The sequence below is a fragment of the Spea bombifrons genome, chromosome 7 (genome assembly GCF_027358695.1).
Source record: "Spea bombifrons isolate aSpeBom1 chromosome 7, aSpeBom1.2.pri, whole genome shotgun sequence".
NCBI classification, from domain to species: domain Eukaryota; kingdom Metazoa; phylum Chordata; class Amphibia; order Anura; family Pelobatidae; genus Spea; species Spea bombifrons.
The window spans coordinates 24,204,758-24,223,957 of NC_071093.1; the positions used below are offsets into that span (position 1 = coordinate 24,204,758).

At 41.2% G+C, this 19,200-nt stretch overlaps 1 protein-coding gene across 6 annotated transcripts in view; it reads right to left on the bottom strand.

Annotated features, from left to right (window-relative positions):
- Nucleotides 1-3,977: 3,977 nt before the first annotated feature.
- Nucleotides 3,978-19,200, bottom strand: part of ALG1 (ALG1 chitobiosyldiphosphodolichol beta-mannosyltransferase) — a 62,191-nt gene continuing 46,968 nt past the window's right edge. For all 6 annotated transcript variants that reach the window (XM_053472121.1, XM_053472115.1, XM_053472116.1 and 3 more), the window contains 3 exons: nt 10,831-10,945; nt 6,093-6,168; nt 3,978-4,305 (listed from right to left, as the gene is read on the bottom strand). In XM_053472121.1, coding sequence (XP_053328096.1) covers nt 4,168-4,305; nt 6,093-6,168; nt 10,831-10,945 — 329 coding nt within the window. In that variant the 3' untranslated portion in view covers nt 3,978-4,167. The remainder of the gene's footprint in view (nt 4,306-6,092; nt 6,169-10,830; nt 10,946-19,200) is intronic.

The following is a 19,200-nucleotide window of genomic DNA, read 5'->3' on the forward strand; positions in this document are numbered from 1 at the left end:
TTTTACATATTTTTTTTTAACTCTTTCAATGCTGATGCTCCATTGAAGCACAACATTGACTTGTGGGGACTAATATTAACCCCTGCAATGCTGCGATGGGGTTCATACACAATCGCAGCATTGAAGGGGTTAATTGAGCAAGAGGGGGGTAGGGGTTAATTGAGCAAGGGAGGGGGTGGGAGCTGGTCTCCACACTCATGTGGAGACCGAAGAACCCTGTCTCCCTGAAGCTGTCTCTGGCAGCTGGGACACAATCTCCCATGGACCGGAGATTGCAGGGGAGGAGTCTCTTTGATCAGTCCTACAGGACTGATCAAAGGGCTTGTGGGGGCTCATTTTTGCTGTTGCTGGTCTGCCAGACCACCAGCAGCAGAGCCCCGTAGAAAATGGGAATTAACCACTAAAATGCCACAATCGCGGCATTGAAGGGGTTAACGCTGTACTGATGCTCTCATGGAGAAATCAGGCAGCAGCGGGTGTTGTGTCAGGTCAACACACCACCAATCAACACACCACCCCCTTCCCTGAAGCTGCCCGTGGCAGCTGAAAACGCGTTTTCAGCGTACAGAATCACTCCATGGGAGTGATCACAGGCTCGGGGGCGGGCTCTGAGTGGCTGTGCTGGTCTAGCGGTGACCTATGACCAGGAAGTACCAGGTATGTCCCGGTCCTGAAGGGGTTAATATAGGGACTATATTTGCCTGCATCATTTCAACTGGAAAGTGTGCCTGTTTTCCTATAGAGTTAAAAACCATACAGAATTTTTGAGCTAGTTTCTCTTTTAACGTTTTAAAAAAATAAGTTTGTAAAGCCATCTGGGCCAGGTGCTACATTATTTTTCAACTTATCAATTGCCATTTGGAATTCCTCCAACTTTAATACTTCATTTAATTGTTCAATATGCTCTTGAGAGATTGGGTAATTTAATTTCCTTTAGATAATCTTGTATAGTTAGCTCCTACGTCTGGTCTGGGATATTGTATAGATCTTGGTAATATCTCCCAAAGGCAGCTCCTATTTCGTGTGGTTTATAATGTGTTTTATCTTTCTCCATTATTTTATATATTCTGTGAGTAGCTGCTTTCTTTTTTAATTTTGCTGTAAGGAGCTTATCCGACTTATTGTTCTTATAATACCATACTTGGTTTAAGATTTTCTTTTACTTTTGCCATATGATGTGAATTTTTTTTTCCATATAACTTTATAAATATCTGGTCGATAGAGGCTCCTCATATTATATACCATTTGTGAAATCTAAGCTGTCTGAACTGAATATACTGAAACTCTAAAAGTACTTGGATCTATGCGCTTCAACCATTATCTTGAATCTGGAATGTGGATCTTTATGACCTATATGATATATCCGTTATGAAATGCAAGCTGTCGGAATTGAATATACTGAAACTGCCCGGATTTATATGTTTCAACCATTACCCAGAATCTGGAATTGTTGCATCTTATGATCTCTCCAGGAATTAATATTGAAAACCGATAAGTTTCAACAAACAAAGTTGATACAGCTGGCCTAATTACCATAGATATTGCTTGGAATGGGATATACTAAATTACTGAATTATCTGGTCTTTTTGATTTAACCAATTTAACCAGTATTGAGCTGTTTGAATCTGTCATATTGGAAAGTACTGACTACTGCTGATGGATGATATCCATTGCTACTCCTTTTATATTATTGAAACAGGATATGCATGTGCCAGGGCCTCACATGCCTAAACAAATATAGGGTTATGTGAATTTGAAATCTCTGATCAACACAGAAGTTACGAGAAACAGGGCCATTGGAAATCACAGAATTAATAGGTCTTGTTTGATCCAACGAACAGAGCTATTTTTCAACTCGGTATATGACTATCGCAGATAGGGTACATATGCAGATATGGTACTCGCTATATTGTTGAAATATGAGCTGTCTGATTTTGAGGCATTAAGACACATATGTTTAAATCAATATAGATCCACTGGCATCCAAAATATTGGAGATATCAGTCCTGACTGGGACCTAATCATGAAAAATCAGTGAAATCTAGCAAATAAAAGATGATATAAGCATTTAAACCAGTAACGGGGTAAGGGAAAGTGCTGGCCTGCGCGGCCTTGTTGGAGATACTTAATATAGAGCTGTTTGAACCTGGGACTTTGGTAACCATTGTTTATTTCTGATAGATGACATTTGCTGACACATCCTTTTCACTACTGAATCGTGTTCTGTCTAAATCTGGTGCTTCAGACGCAAAGGTTTTCAGATTTGTGTGGTTCTGGCGGAGTTATATAGGACAGAATTCCCTGAGATGGGGTTTTCCATTGCTGTGTTTATCTAGAATTGGAGCACTGAGAACTACTCGCCTCAAACAATATAGAGCAGGAAATGTGATTTGTGAGAGACCCAGCATTTAGACCTATAGAGTTTCAGCAAATGGATCGGGAAATCTCTGATCTGAATGGGACTTAGCAAGGAAATCAATAGAAAAACAATAAATGGACTCTAAACCAACAGATACCGACTGAAATTGGGTATTGGAAACCATAGAACTACTTCGAAGTGTAAGGAATCCCCCCCCAGGGGCAAGATGGCGAGTCGGAAACTTCAAGAAAAAGTTGAATCAAAGAAAGAAAAAAAGAATATGTAAAGAGAGAACAAGAACAGAAAAAAAAGAAAGAACATAATGTCTCAGCCTTTTTTTCCGTCGATAGCACCAAGAGACCCGCCTGGTTTAACTGGAAGTCCCTCTGACTGAGTAATGACTCAAATAAAATGGTTCAATTGAATACAGAAGTGACACAACTGGATCTGTCGGGAACGAAATGATAACATCATGTCAAAGGAAGAACAGCTTGGCACAGCTCTTCAAACAAATAAAAACAGAAATTCATACCAACTCCAAATATATTAAAAAGGACATTAATATCTTGGTAGATAGAGTTACAAAATTAGAAGAAAAGCTGGATCTAACCTTAATACAATCTAATAAAAATAAAGAAGCTATAGAAAATCTGGAAAGGAAAATATCCATTATGGAAGAAAAAATGTCTTATCTTGAAGCTAGGCGTAAAACCATCAAAATAAGAAATATAACAGAAAAAAGTATGGAGCTTGTATTTGAGAGGAAAGACTTAATCGTAGATCGTGCCTATCGGTTACCAAAACCAAGATCTAGCAGCTGTGACATCGAGGGATGTTGTGGTGATTTTTCAGCTCTTTAAATATAAGGAGAAGGTCCTCAAAGCAGTGCATCAAAACCAACGGAGATCACCGAAATTCAGTGAACTATCGGTTTTCCCAGATCTATCTTTCACCACCCGTCAAAAGAGAATTTTTTTTTTTTTTTTTTTTTTTTTAGCAACTACAAAAGGAACTTAGAGAGCATAACAATTTATAACTGGGGTTTCCCAGTAAGCTTAATTACTTTTCACCTAAGGATTAATTCACCTAGTCACTATAAAGGAAAATAACTAAGTTAAGTATGTAAAGACACCATATATGATGTGGGATAGACACTAGGTCAGGAGGTTTAAATGAAAGGGGAAGAAGGAGAAAAAAAATACAAAAAAAGGAAATGGCACATTTGACTAAGCAATACGGAATATATATATATAGAAGATAAAGTCTGGTAGATTTCACATAACATATAGTAAATTAATAATATTGTACAAGTTATGTTCCACATAAGATGGATAAAATGTTTTTACATTAAGGTACCCTGACACGAATTATTAGATTATATACCTAGGAGATGTTCTGAAACACGGGAAGTATACAAATTTAATAAAGTAACACAAAACACAAATTTTGAGACTTCTCCAATAAATATCTGGTGTGCCTACAAATGTGTGATCCAGGGCCACTTAATGATGTTAAGTTCTAAAGAAAAAAAGACAAAAAGAGGTTAACGAGTTAACGAGAGACTCCAACACGTGAGATCGCAGAGAAATTGGACTTGTTCATAGAAGAAACATCAGCCTTTCTATTCAGTTTCCAAAAGCAAGTTTAATTTTACAATTTTTGTATTCACAGAATATGGAAACATTTGTCATCTAGTTCAGCTGAACACTCAAAACATATTTGAAAAAGAAATTGCCATGCATGAGTTTGAGTGTTATGATAATAATTGTGCCCATTTTGAAAAGTAAAATGAGTCCACTGTAATGTAATCATGGTTTACAACTTTTAAAAAGCGGCAAAACCGTCTGATCCCAGCTCTCATCCCAACGAATCTGTTTAGATTCACGTAGATTTTGACGTAATCGATTTAGTTTGCTTGAATTACTCTCAAAATCTGAAAATAATATCTGTAAAAGAAAAATTAGACATCCATAAAACATTAAATGTAGTACATTTTAAAAAGGTCAGGCAAAGACACAGCAAAACTAATTAGCAATTTATTATTCCGCAATCCTATTTACTCAGCCTTCATCAGCGGCTATGTCAGTGGCAGTTGGCCACTTTCGTGACTTGATCTTAACTAGGTACTGCTGGCTTTTTTAATAATTTGTATCCCTTTTTCCTCGCTGTCTGACCAGCACCTCACATCACCCGTATGTGTAAGTGTTGGAGTGGTCTGTGTATGTCAAAGTAAGTGAGTGGCTGTGTGTTTATGTATATACAATATATAGAAAAAAGTATTGGGACACACCTGAAAATGATTGCATTTGGGTGTTTCAATCAGACCCATTCCCACAGAAGTATAAAATGAAGCACCTAGCCATGCAGTCTGCATTTACAAACATTTACAAGCATTAACAAACATTCTGAAGAGCTCAGTAAATTCAAGCACGATACTGTGATAGCTAGGTCAACTGTGTTATTATTGGAAAGCGGTAGTGTTTAGGAACAGCTGCAACTCAGCAACGCAGTAAAAGACCACGTAAGGTCACAGAGGGGGATCATAGAGTGCTGAGGCGTATGGTATGTAAAAGTCGCCAACACTCTGCTGATTCCATAGCTGAAGAGTTCCAAACTTCCATCGGCATTAATATCAGCACAGAAACTGTGCAGCGGGAGCGGGGGTTCCAGGGATGAGTAGCTGCATGCATGCCTCATATCACCAAATACAATGCCAAGCGTTAGATAAAGTGGTGTAAAGCACGCCGTTGCTGAACTCTGGACCAGTGGAAACGTGTTCTGTGGTGCGACAAATGACATCTCTTTGTTTGGCATTTTGATAGAGGGGTCTGGGTTTGGCAGATGCCAGGGGAACGTTACCTGCCTGGCTGCATTGTACCAACTTCAAAGTTTGGATGGGAAGGATAATGACATGGGCTGTTTTTCAGGGTTTGGGCTAAGCCCCTTACTTCCAGTGAAAGAAGATCCTAATGCTACAGCATTCCAAGACATTTTGGACAATGCTATGCTTCCAACTTTGTGGGAACAGTTTGGGGAAGGCCCTTTTCTATTCCAGCATGACTGTGCCTCAATGCACAAAACAAGGTCAATAAAGACATGGTTGGATGAATTTAGTGTAGAAGAAATTGACTGGCCCTCAACCCCCACCGGACACCTTTGGGTGCTGGAACAGAAATTGCGAGTCAGGTATTTTTATCCAACATCAGTGCCTGATCTCAGAGATGGTCTACTGGATGAATGGGCAGAAATCCTTACAGAAACACTCAAAAACCTAGTTGATAGCCTCCCCGGAGGAATGGAAGCTGTTATAGCTGTAAAAGGGAGGACCAATTACAAATTAATATCTATGTATTTAGAATGCAATGTTAGTGTAATGGTCAGGTGTCACACATGCACTATATGGACAAATGTATTAGAAGCGTATGTTCTAAGAGTGTGCGTGTGCATGTATGTGTAAAGTGTTAGTTTATGCGTGTGAACATGTGCAAGTTTAGCATAGTACAAAAAAGTGACAGCGCACACACATATGTATATAAAACAAAAATATGATTTCCTTATATAACTTCAGAGATATGTTTGGGTTTTTTTGCACTTTGGTATTTTTTAAGACAAGGTATCAACTCAACTAAAGATTGCATTTTCCCTTGAGCCAATATAGCAACATTAATTTTTGTTATATTAAAAGAGACGTTATTTCAAAAAATTAGAAAACATCATAAAAGAAAACAAATACCTTCAGCTGCTCAGCAAGTTCTTGGGAATTTTCAAATATGAATCCATTTTCTTCGTGTTTTACAAGTTCATGCAAACTGCGTGTCAAATTAGTTACAAAATATTTACAAACAAGGTCTGTTTCAATTTCAGAACAGCACAGTTTTTAGCTTGAGGAAATACACATATCTAATCTGCAAATTCTCTAAAAATACAGACAAATAATACCATATCTCTATAAAAGAATCAGTGAAGCAAACTTTTGGTCCTCTGGTACTCACCACTGGTGATACCAGTTTCAAACTTGTGGATGGCTTCAACAATTAACCCATCAGTGTCTTATACATGACCCTTATTTGTGAACATAATAGTATATCCATAGGAGAGTTTAGGTAAACTCAACTTAGGTTACCACATTAATGTTTTCTATTCTTTCAGATTCAATCATACACTTCTTACAATGCAATCCAACACTGAGCTACATAATTTGAAAGCAATTCTCAATAAAATGAGACAGTATAAGATTGTATCCAAAATATTTCCTTCAAGCAATTTACCCACTACTGATGTCAAATCCAAGGTATAAAATTTTCCATTGGCAAGCTTCATTTACTGCAATCTCGTCAAGACTTAGTAAATTATGAATCTGATTTTCTTTTCAGTTGCCCCTGTACACTTCCACAGGTAGACACTTATTTAGTGAGAATGAGTACAAGCAGGTTTTTATGAGAAGGGTCCACTAAGAGCACTTCATTTATGTAAACAGATGAAAATGAAAGATTCAGTATGTAAGCTTCTTGACAATGGCTAATTTTATTTTTTGGCTGCTTTAACATTTCATGCGGTGCTCATGTATAGCTGTAATTTTCTTCTTTCAAGTTTACTGAACCCACGCAAGTTATATATTGTTTTTTTCAGGACAAGAAGGGCTTTCTTTAGATGTCATATCATCATTATATTTATCATATTTCTTTAGATGTCATTGTATCATATCATTTAATATAAAAAGTCTAAAATATGGTGAAAAGCTAATGAAAGCTAATGAAAAAAACCTGCTAAATAGATTCTATTTGTCCTGAGTTTAGAAACACCCAATGTTTGGTTTTTTTTTTGCTTTTTTCTACAGTTCAATTTACCCCATCAAACCATATATTTTTGAAGACTAGACACCCCAGGGTATTTTAAATACCCTGGGGTATATTAATATATTAATATTTTAACTCTTTCCATGCACTAATTCTACCACCAGTCTTCGTTAAACTTTGTGGTATTATAGAAACTATAGTATATAGAGTAGATGGAAAGGAATTATTTCTTATGGAAAAACAAAATAAAGCAGTTGCACATAATGTAAAGAAAAATCAAAACGTGTTTTTTTGTCTCCCGGGTATGGTGAATATTACTGGTTTGCTCAATGTCAGTGTGTTAACAGACTATAAAATGATGTAATAGAAACCTACTTTGTATGTAAACTGTGGGGACAGCTATACGATCTGAGCATTTAGATTATTCTTCCCGTGAGGTTACCTCTTCTCTGTTAAGTTGCTTAGAAAAGTTTCCTGAGATAAACTCAGATACATTTAGTCTTATCCCAGAGACAGCAACATTTGGTCTTAAACTCACTACCATGGGACATACAAGTAAGTCCTGAGGTTTTTGCATGGGCAGGGGGAGATCAGGCTGTCTCATGAAGGACTTTGACTTTGACATTTGGTGATCCATGCACTATTTGGTACATCTTTGAGCCTGACCAATTTAATGTGCTCTATAAAACCATATATTTTTGAAAACTAGACACCCCAGGGTATTTAAAACACTGATATTTTAACTCTTTCAATGCACACATTTTACCACCAGCCTCTGTTAAGGCTTGGAGAAGTATTTTGTTGTGTGTTTTTACCCACACAAGTTGTACTTTAGGTATGAATTTACAGCTCCTGGTATATGTCACTGTATTTTGTAGCCAATATGGCTACAAAATTAATAAGGGGATTGGGAGATACTAGTTATGAAGAGAGACTAAAAAAGGTAAATTATATACGCTAGAAAAACGGCATCTCAGAGGGGATTTGATGACATTATATACATATATGCAGGGCCAATATAACAAGCTCTTCAGTGACCTGTTCATTAACAGAAATGTACAAAGAACAAGAGGTCACCCTCTGGGACTGGAAGAGCAGAGATTTCATAGACGACAAAGGAAAAGATTCTTTACAGCGAGGACAATAAAGGTATGGAATTCACTACCAAGTGAGGTGGTGTTATCCAATACATTACATGCATTCAAAAGGGGTCGGTCACAACACGTCCTGGGGTGGGTGTTGCTGAATTTCAGCTACGCCATTGAAGTTTAGGAGGCGATCGTTGATCGACTCCTGAACTCTTAAAATAGGCGTTGACGCCACTGATGCCAATCTCGGCATTGCTGAATGCCTCCACATCTAGGCATTACAGCAACACCATTTGGGTACAGAAAGCGAACGTAGATCTACAACCGTTGCAACCCATGGGTTTCCTGGCACGTCGCTAAGTGAATGTTTTTGCGTGATGTGCCCAGACCTCCAATTGTCGTCAAGGGGTTAATATTTGCAGCATCTACCTTTTCAGTATCTTATTATTGACCTTGGATTTAACATTGCTTGTTCATCCTAGTTTCCTTTGCTATCTTGCCTTATCAGATTGCCTTTTTTTGGACTATTTGTTGCACCTCTTACATTTATAAAATACCGTATTTGCTCGATTATAACCATCAGCTTATATTCGAGATCGTCTTCTAATCAGACCTCAAATAGAGGTCTGACTACAAGACTAAGATACAGATTCCCCGCAGCGCTGCAGGGGACCTGGATCTTCCTCTATAGACCAGCAATTGCATCCCAGCTGCCAGAAGCAGCTTCAGGGACAGGGGGGAGGGTTCTTCGGTCTCCACATGCTGCCTGATTGCTCCCTAAGAGCAACAGTGCACCGTTAACCCCTTCAATGATGAGATAGCAGGGGTTTTACCCGTTTTGTACAGGGCTCTGTTGCTGATGGTCTGCTTCCAGGCAGACCAGCAACAGCAAAAACGAGCCCCCACAAGCCTTTTGATCACTCCTGTAGGCATGGAAGCCTACAGGAGTGATCAAAGAGACTCCATGCAATCGCTGGTCTATAGACCAGCAATTGCGTCCCAGCTGCCAGAGGCAGATTCAGGGACAGGGGGTTCTTTGGTCTCCACATGAGTATGGAGACCAGCCCCAACCCTCCCCTGCTGCCTGATCGCTCCATATGTGCGATAGTGCAGCGTTAACTCCTTCAATGCCGCAATGTATATGACACAATCGCGGCATTGCAGGGGTTAACATCTGTCCCCACAAGCTTGTGGGGACTAAATATCAGTCAATGCTGTGCTCCAATGGAGCATCAGCATTGAAAGAGTTAAAAATAATAATAATAAAAAAAAAATAGCACAGACCTGAAAGTCCAGGGCGCTTCCAGGTCAAATGCTGTGAGTTTAGTAAGTCGCCTGATGATTATCAGATCACTCCTAGCCAATAGGAGTGATCTGATCATTATGGCAGCCCCTGGATGACCCTTAGAAAGAGAGAGGGGTCATCTCGGGTAATTGTGGAAAAAAAATAATAAAAAAAATACATAATTATTACTGGATCACTTGTCGATGACATTTTAACTCACTGGTTATTCATCAGTCTCCCTGGTCAATGTCAGTGACCTAAACTTGTCATTAACAAGCCTGAAAACTGTCAAAATTACCCTAGTTGAGCACCTTGACTTGTCCACTGTTCATAAACATATACTTTTAAGGGGTAATTTAAATTGGAGGGCTTCCAAAATGTCCCAAGTGGGATATGGGCCCAGCAAACCAATTTCTAAAATATTGCGCATGTTCCAGTTTTGGCCTCATAGCTTCCTCAAAAAATGTATGAACCATGCATGTGAGGCCTTGTTGGAATCAGGGGATGTTGGTGAACACAATTTGGTGTTTTTTTCTGCAGTAGCACATATTCTATACAAAATATAATATGAAATCTAAAGCAACATTGCAACCTATGCATAAAAAAAATATATATAAAAATACCTCACAATCTGGTAGCAACTGGCGATAAAATCCCTGTTTGAAAAGTGTCAAAATGACCCTTAGTTGTACACCTTGACTTATCTACTGTTCATAAACATATAATTTTTTTGGGGGGATAATCAGTATCTGTGACAACTATTGCAGTTATTAGCCTACCATGCCAAATTTGAAAAAAAAAAACCACATTTTAAAAATATGATGCCTGCCCTGCAATATTTGCCCTATACTGGCCAAAATAGATGAAAATCCTGGCCATATTGGGTTGTTTCCAAATCAGGACAAGTTAATGAATATATTTTGGATAATTTTTTCCCATCAGTTCAATGTGTGTACAATTTGTATGTATACAAAACTGTAAAAAAATGAGTTTTTTTCACCCCCCCCCCACTTTTTCCAGTTTATTTCAAACAAAACAATGTACTACCCAGCTTAATATGGTTTCAAATAAAAGTCCTACTTTTGCTGAAAAAACAATATATGTTTGTGTGGGTGCACTAATTGATAAGAGAGAAATTACAGTTGAAGAAAGACATAGCAAAAACACAAGAATGGCTCCGGTCTTTTAGCGACACCTTAGTATCAAAATCCCGGTCCTGAAGGGGTTAATAAGAGTAAAATATGTAAATTTAAAAATCTCAAAAATGATTCAGACATTTATAACATATATCAATTTTCTTACCAGTGAAAATTAATTGCACACACAGGAAGGCAACAACCAAACATGTCAACTACTTTCATAGGAAGATCCAGACCACTGGATGATTTGTGAAGGCAAACCCCCAGATCTGCAGAGCCTGGGGGGGGAAAATATTTATATATCCATAGATCCAAACAAAGACTAATTATAGAAACTATAGTCTATAGAGTACATAGAAAGGCATTTTTTTTCTTATGGAAAAACAAAATAAATAAAGCAGTTCTACAGAATGTAAAGAAAAATCTAATTTTTATTCTTCCCGTGAAGAACGTTGTTGTGTTAACAGACCATAAAATGATGTAATAGAAACCTACTTTGTATGTAAACTGTGGGGACAGCTATACGATCTGAGCATTTAGATTATTCTTCCCGTGAGGTTACCTCTTCTCTGTTAAGTTGCTTAGAAAAGTTTCCTGAGATAAACTCAGATACATTTAGTCTTACCCCAGAGACAGCAACATTTGGTCTTAAACTCATTACCATGAGACATACAAGTCCTGAGGTTTTTGCATCAACAGGGAGAGATAAGCGGAATAAGCAGAGCCCTCCTAAACATTGAAGACAGTACACCCTCTTTGAATTCTATGGTTTTACATATTAGGACATAGTAACAATCTGTTCCTTAGCAGGTCTAAAAATTAGGTAAATACAACCTCAGATGAACAACAACACATTATTACACCATGTCATGATTTATTCATGTACTAGGAAGTCCCTGCCTTACGGCTTTTCACTGTGTTTCTTACTAGGTTGGCTAAAAGTGTTTTGGTCATGATGCGTAAACTGTGGGTACAGCTGGTGCAAGGAGCGGCAGAAATAGCCTTGTGGTCCCTGGTGTAGCTAGTGCAATTAGCTATATATAGGGAACACCTAAACCTTGTGACAACCTGTTTCCAGAGGAAAAATATATCACCTATGAATAAATTCCATTACTATCACTTTACTCGTTTCAGGTGTACCAGAAAGACAGCTGCTTCACTGGTCCCTCAGATCTTTTGAATCATTCTGTTGTCTTGCAAGTATGACATCACCTAGATGTTCCCCTGGTTCCACATTTCCATGATTAACCTTTTTTTTCTTTCAGTGAATTTCTTGGAGAGCAATTTCTGTGACTGCATAGTAATGGGTTACATAACAAATGTACTACAAATTTTGGCTATTCTTTACACAGAATGAATGAAGGTGAAATCCTATGTTACATAACAAGAAAATAATGAATGAAGATAAACACACAGAAAAGCTTCAGTCTTGAATTCTGGGGTGAACATCACCAAGATGGCCACTTGGTAACAGAGCTCCCCCGCTGGTGGAATTACATTGTTACCATTTGCCTCACAGGCACTTATCTAAAGATAACACAGGGCGGCTGTTTCAGGCAAAGATGGCACATAGAGGCTGTTTGGTGGCAAAGATGGGAAGTCCTATGCTTCCAGTCTGGGTACTAGGCAGGTCCTGTGGATGCAATCTGGGTGCCAGGGCTGACATGATACTAAAAGGGGGAGGCTGGCTGGATGGCATAAATACACCATGTGGGGCTGGCTGGGGGCAATACACAAGGATGTGAGGGCATTAATTCAAAAGGAGGTGCTGGCTGGGGGCATCACATTAATCAATACTAAAGGCAGGACTGTCTGTTGTCAGAGGCACAGGCCACATTCCATCTGTGTGCCACTTTCCATCCAAGTGCCAATTTTTTACTAAGTGCCACTATCTGGGAGTTGACCAAGGGAGTTCACCAAGGAGGACAACAAGGAAGGACAGAGAAGACCTGGGAGAATCCATGCAATCAATAGTCCACTGAACTGTCTAGTGCTACCTACTGCTCACTGTGTTTGCTCCACTTCCATTCCATTCCCATCACCATTTGTCTCCAATTACCATGTTCAGAATCCTCTTGTTCCTCCTCTTTCCTCTATTGTTTGTAAAATCATTATCTCTCTCCAGCCACCCCATAATACTATGTCTGTATTGCACCATCATTACTTTCTTCTCCCCTTCTCTCATCCCAAGCATTTCTCAACTTCACCTCCTCCTTTTCCCCCACCTCCCCTCACCCCCAGAAATCTCTCCACTCACACAAGTCCTATTCCTGAAAAATTCAGAGTTCACTTAGCCGAAACCGAAAATGACCCACCACCTTTAAAAATAATAAAAAAAAAACCTCACACTTTTAATAAAAGTAACACACCACAATTGGACAAAAAATTTCAACAATATGACTTGGCATTATAGGAGTGTGATTGCTAACAGCAATCACACTCCTATCATAACCAGGCAACCAGTAAATGCTGGAACCTAGCAATCACACTCCTATCATGGCAAGTCAGCCAGTACATGCTGGTACAGGGTAGCTGTGATGTGCAGACCCCATACTGCTGGCAGCTAGCCAGGTTTCAGCATGTACTGACTGACTTGGCATGATAGGAGTGTGATTGCTAATAGCAATCACAGTCCCATCATGCCTAGGTTCCAGCACTTACACATCCATGCTATCACACACTCATTCATTCACAGATTCATTCCCTCAATCACGCATACTCATTCAAACACCCTCCCCCACTCCCTTACCTGCACTGCAGCTCTCTTGATGCTGGTCACAGACTTCAGCAGGGGGCGCGGCCTCCCTCTGCGTTCACTTGTACTGCACAGAGGAAGCAGGACTGGAGCAGAGTCATGTGATGTCACGTATATTCATGTGGCTCTGCTGGGTTCAGCTTCCTCTGTGCAGTACAAAAGACCCTCCCACAGGTAAGCAGCAGGGCTCTTGTGATCCCTGGCTGCCTATCTCACGCGGCCGCACCTCGAGTGCCGCATTTGACCCGCGTGCCGCATGTTGGACGCCCCTGCTCTAACCGAAACCTGGCTAACCTCTTCCAACACTGCTTCTCCTGCTGCTCTCTCCTATGGTGGCCTACACCTCACTCATACTCCCAGACCTGATGACAAGAAGGGTGGAGGGGTAGGCTTCCTACTCTCCCCTACTTGTACTTTTCAACCTATTCCCTCTGCCCCATCGCTCTCTTTCTTCTCATTTGAAGGACTTTTTCATCCCATCTCCATACGCATTGCTGTTATATATCGCCCCCCTGGCCCAGCTAACATCTTTCTTGATCACTTCTCCTCATGGCTTCCTCTCCTCTGATGTTCCTTCTGCAGTACAAAAGACCCTCCCCACAGGTAAGCAGCAGGGCTCTTGTGATCCCTGGCTGCCTATCTCACGCGGCCGCACCTCGAGGGCCGCATTTGACCCGCCTGCCGCATGTTGGACGCCCCTGCTCTAACCGAAACCTGGCTAACCTCTTCCAACACTGCTTCTCCTGCTGCTCTCTCCTATGGTGGCCTACACCTCACTCATACTCCCAGACCTGATGACAAGAAGGGTGGAGGGGTAGGCTTCCTACTCTCCCCTACTTGTACTTTTCAACCTATTCCCTCTGCCCCATCGCTCTCTTTCTTCTCATTTGAAGGACTTTTTCATCCCATCTCCATACGCATTGCTGTTATATATCGCCCCCCTGGCCCAGCTAACATCTTTCTTGATCACTTCTCCTCATGGCTTCCTCTCCTCTGATGTTCCTTCTGCAGTACAAAAGACCCTCCCCACAGGTAAGCAGCAGGGCTCTTGTGATCCCTGGCTGCCTATCTCACGCGGCCGCACCTCGAGGGCCGCATTTGACCCGCCTGCCGCATGTTGGACGCCCCTGCTCTAACCGAAACCTGGCTAACCTCTTCCAACACTGCTTCTCCTGCTGCTCTCTCCTATGGTGGCCTACACCTCACTCATACTCCCAGACCTGATGACAAGAAGGGTGGAGGGGTAGGCTTCCTACTCTCCCCTACTTGTACTTTTCAACCTATTCCCTCTGCCCCATCGCTCTCTTTCTTCTCATTTGAAGGACTTTTTCATCCCATCTCCATACGCATTGCTGTTATATATCGCCCCCCTGGCCCAGCTAACATCTTTCTTGATCACTTCTCCTCATGGCTTCCTCTCCTCTGATGTTCCTTCTGTTGTCCTTAGGGATTTTAACATCCCAGTTGACACCCCAGTCGAGTCCCATGGCTTCAAAATGTCCTTCTATTACCTCCTCTTTTTATCTCCAACAACATATTAACTCCCCTACTCATGATGATGGTAACACTCTGGGACCTTATTTTTTTCTAGCATCTGCGCTCCCACTAACCTTTCTAATTCCCCTTTCCCCCTCTCTGACCACCACTTCCTTTCCTGCTTTCTAATCTTGCCTCATACTCGCTCCCTTGTACCCCAACCCCGTCTAACCTGAGACTTCAGCTCTATTAACCTTCAGAACTTCTCAATCAATTTACTCCCTCTCCTCTCTCCAATCTCAAACATGTCATGCTCTTACAACGTCTATAACTCCACTCTCACATCTACTCTTGAGCATGTAGCACCAGTTACTACTCGCTTCTCACGACGTTCACGTTTCCAACCCTGGCACACGACTGTAACCCGACACCTACAACGATATTCCTGCACCGCTGAACGTAGCTGGCGAAAGTCTCATAGAGATGACATATCTGAACAGTTACCACCCTGCCCTCACCCTCCCTCTGACAATGCGCCCCCCTACCCACTGACCTCTCCTCCCCTCACTACACTAACTATTTTTTTTGCTGTCACTGAAGAGGATGTACATGCTCTTCTGCTTTCCTCTTGTCCAACCACATGCCCCCTTGACCCCATCCCTTCCCATCTCACACAGTCTCTTTCATCTACCCTTGTCCCGACTGACTCATATCTTCAACCTCTCCGTCACTACTGGATCTGTCCCATCGTCCTTCAAGCATGCTACCATTACTCCTATCTGATCTCTCCAATTACCTCTACTTCCTTTCACCTCCAAGCTTCTTGACAGAATTGCTTATATACACTTATTAACTAAGTTTCTAGACTCCAACTTCCTGCTTGACCCTCTTCAATATGGTTTTCGCCCTCGACACTCTACTGAGACCGCCCCTTACTAAAGTTACTAATGACTTACTCACTGCCAAATCCATGGACCACTACTCCAAGCTAATCCTACTGGACCTTTTTGCTGCTTTTGACACTGTGGACCACCCCCTTCTCCTTCAAATGCTTCATGATCATGGCCTCCATAATACTGCTCTCTCATGGCTCACTTCCTACCTCTCTGATCGTACCTTTAGTGTCTCTATCTCCAGTAACACTTCCCCTCCCTCTCAGTTGAGGTGCCCCAAGGCTCAGTTTTAGGACCCCTTCTGGTCTCTCTCTCTATATATATATATATATATATATCTCCGACCTTTCATTCACACCCCATACTTCAGTCTGTCTCTAAAAACTCTTGCCCCCATCTTAAAAGCATTGCCCGCATCCATCCCTTCCTAACACAGCATGCCATTAAGGCTCTTGTCCATGCCCTGATTATCTCTCGTCTTGATTACTGTAACTCTGTCTTAGCTGGTCTCCCTCTTAACCATCTCACTCCTCTACAATCCACCATGAATGCTGCTGCCAGACTTATCTTCCTCTCACATCGATTTACTAATGTCTCTCCCCTCTGTCAGTCTCTTCACTGGCTGCCTGTGCGCTTCAGGATTCATTTCAAAATCCTCACTCTTACTTTCAAAGCCATTCACAGTGGTTCCCCTCCCTACATCTCCTCACTCATCTCTAAGGACACTCCTAACCGGTCTCTCTGCTCATCCAATGATCTCCTTCTATCCTCTCCTCTGATTTCTAGCTCCCATGCCAGCTTACAAGATTTCTCAAGGGCTGCACCTATCCTCTGGAATGCCCGCCCCCGCTCTATCCGTCTCTTCCCCCTGCCTTCATTCCTTCAAAAAATCCCTCAAGACCAAATTCTTTAAGGATGCTTACAACATAGCACATTAACGCAATCCCATATTCCTTTAGCTCACCTTTCCTAGTCCCTCTCCTGCAATACTTTTACTAGTGTGGCTGGTCTATCCCTAGCATCATCACTTTTACCTATTGTGTAACACACCCTAAATCCTTCTAGATTGTAAACTCGTTTGAGCAGGGCCCTCCTCACCCGTTGTCTCTGTAAATCAATTTGTTATGTTATATACTACTTGTTTGTTATGTCCTGTCTACCCATTGTACAGCGCTACGGAATTTGATGGCTCTATATCAAACAATAAATAATAATAAATATACAATGTGGGACTGTCTGGTGGGATAAATATACAATGTGGGGCTGTCTGGTGGGATAAATATACAACATGGAGCTAATAAATAAGCAAATGGCCCTTGGCAGAAAAAGGCTTTTCCACGCCCTACCATAGAGGGATTATATATATTGTCAGACATATATCAGAAAATTATTCTGACAAGAGGAACTGTGATATTACCCTGCCTCCCTTACACTATATGTTGTAAGCAATCATTGTGGCCCACTCTAAGCCCATTACCACCTCCTTCTAGTGAATTTAAGATACTGTAACAAGATGCTGTGAATCACATAAATATAATTGACAATACTCCACAGTTGGATTCATCCCTGTGGACAACAGTTTGATTTGCGAGCACCAACTACAACACTGGTTATTAAATACTCCCTTTCCCATAATGGGAAAAATTGTCGGGGTCACCAACCAAACTTGATTACACCTGGTAATGGAAACAACCCTCGCTGCCTATATTGGTGCAAAATGTAAGATAGCACCATCTACCTACTATATTGTAGCTTTGAACTGTGTTTTACCAAGATAACATTCATTTGGCCTGAACCCTCACCGGCATCGCATTGTCTCAACCACTGACATATATAAGAGGATTATATCGACAAATGAAACTGTGATATGATTCAGCTTCCATTACACTAGTTGTTGCAGGTAACTACTGTTGTTTATTCTCACAACAACACTCTCACCTCCAGAGAATTTCAAGAGTGCTGCACCCCTCTGAAAGACTTTTTACACTTTTTGACCTTTCAGAGTCAGCTAAATCTCTTTTTTCAGTAAAAATATGTCCAGAGTTGGGGCGCTATGACATAAAGGGAAAGAAAAATCAAAATAGTGTGAAATCATAAGACTGCAAGTTTAAAGGTGTAAGTACCACGCACACATTAAATAGAAGTGTCAAGCACATCTGATGATTCTTATAAATACTTCCTTTATTCTTCATAAAATTCTAAAATAATGGTAAAACAGACCGCAATAGTTATAATACCTCTGGTTCTGAAAACACAGAAACACGAACAGTTCTACAGGGTTATTCCCTTTTGCACCTAACCCAATTGTATAAGCATTTATAAGAATCATCAGATGGGCTTGACACTTCTATTTAACACTTTTGCTTGTGTTGAGATGTAATTTTCTCCTCACTCATTTAGTGTACCCACACAAGTTATATACCGTATTTGCTTGATTATAAGACGACCCCCCCCAAATTTTAATATTAATTTAGGAAAAAAGAAAAAGTCTGAATATAAGACTACCCTATAGGAAAAAAAGATTTACTAGTAAATATTAATTCACATGCAAACTATTTTTTAATATTTAATAAAAACTATGATTGAGAAAAAATATTTTTTTGTTGTCATGTCCTTTTATTTGCCAGCCTGCCCCCCACTTATGCACATCTGCCCCCAGGCTTGCCTTATACTCCCTTATATGCCATTCTGCCTCCCTGATATGTCAGTCTGGCATTTAGGGGGGTATAAGGCATTTCTGAGGCAGAGTGACATACCAGGGAGGCAGAATGGCATATAAGGGAGTATAAGGCATATCTGGGGGGCAGAGTGGCATATAGGGGGGTATAAGGCATTTCTGAGGCACATATCTGCCCCCCAGATATGCCTTATACCCCTATATGCCACTCTGCCCACCAGATATGCCTTATACCTCCCTGATATGCCACTCTGCCTCCCTAATATTCCTTTTAACCCCTTATATGCCCCCCTTCCTATAGAAATGCCTTTTAACCCCCTATATGCCAATCTGCTACCCCCCCTGACTTACCAATGCTTCCCCAGACTGGTCCCCCGTACTTCAGACTCCCTGGTGTCTAGTGGGTGCAGCTGGTGGACGTCTGCGTGATGTGCGTAGATAGCCTCTGCTGCCCGTTAGTTCCGACGGGGTTTCTATGGCTGAGCACCGGAAGGTCAGATCACGCCAGTGCTCCGTCATAGAACCCCCGGCGGAAGCAGCAGCAAAGGTTGTCTGTGTGCATCGCGCAGCCGTTCACTGGCTGCCAGGGAGAATGAAGCAGATGCACACAGACAACGGCACTTCCGCTGGGGCTTCTATGATGGAGCACCGGAAGGTCACGTGATGCCGGCGCTCCGTCATAGAAGCCCCTGGAGGAAGTGCCGGCAGCAGCAGAGGCTGCCAGAGAGGAGG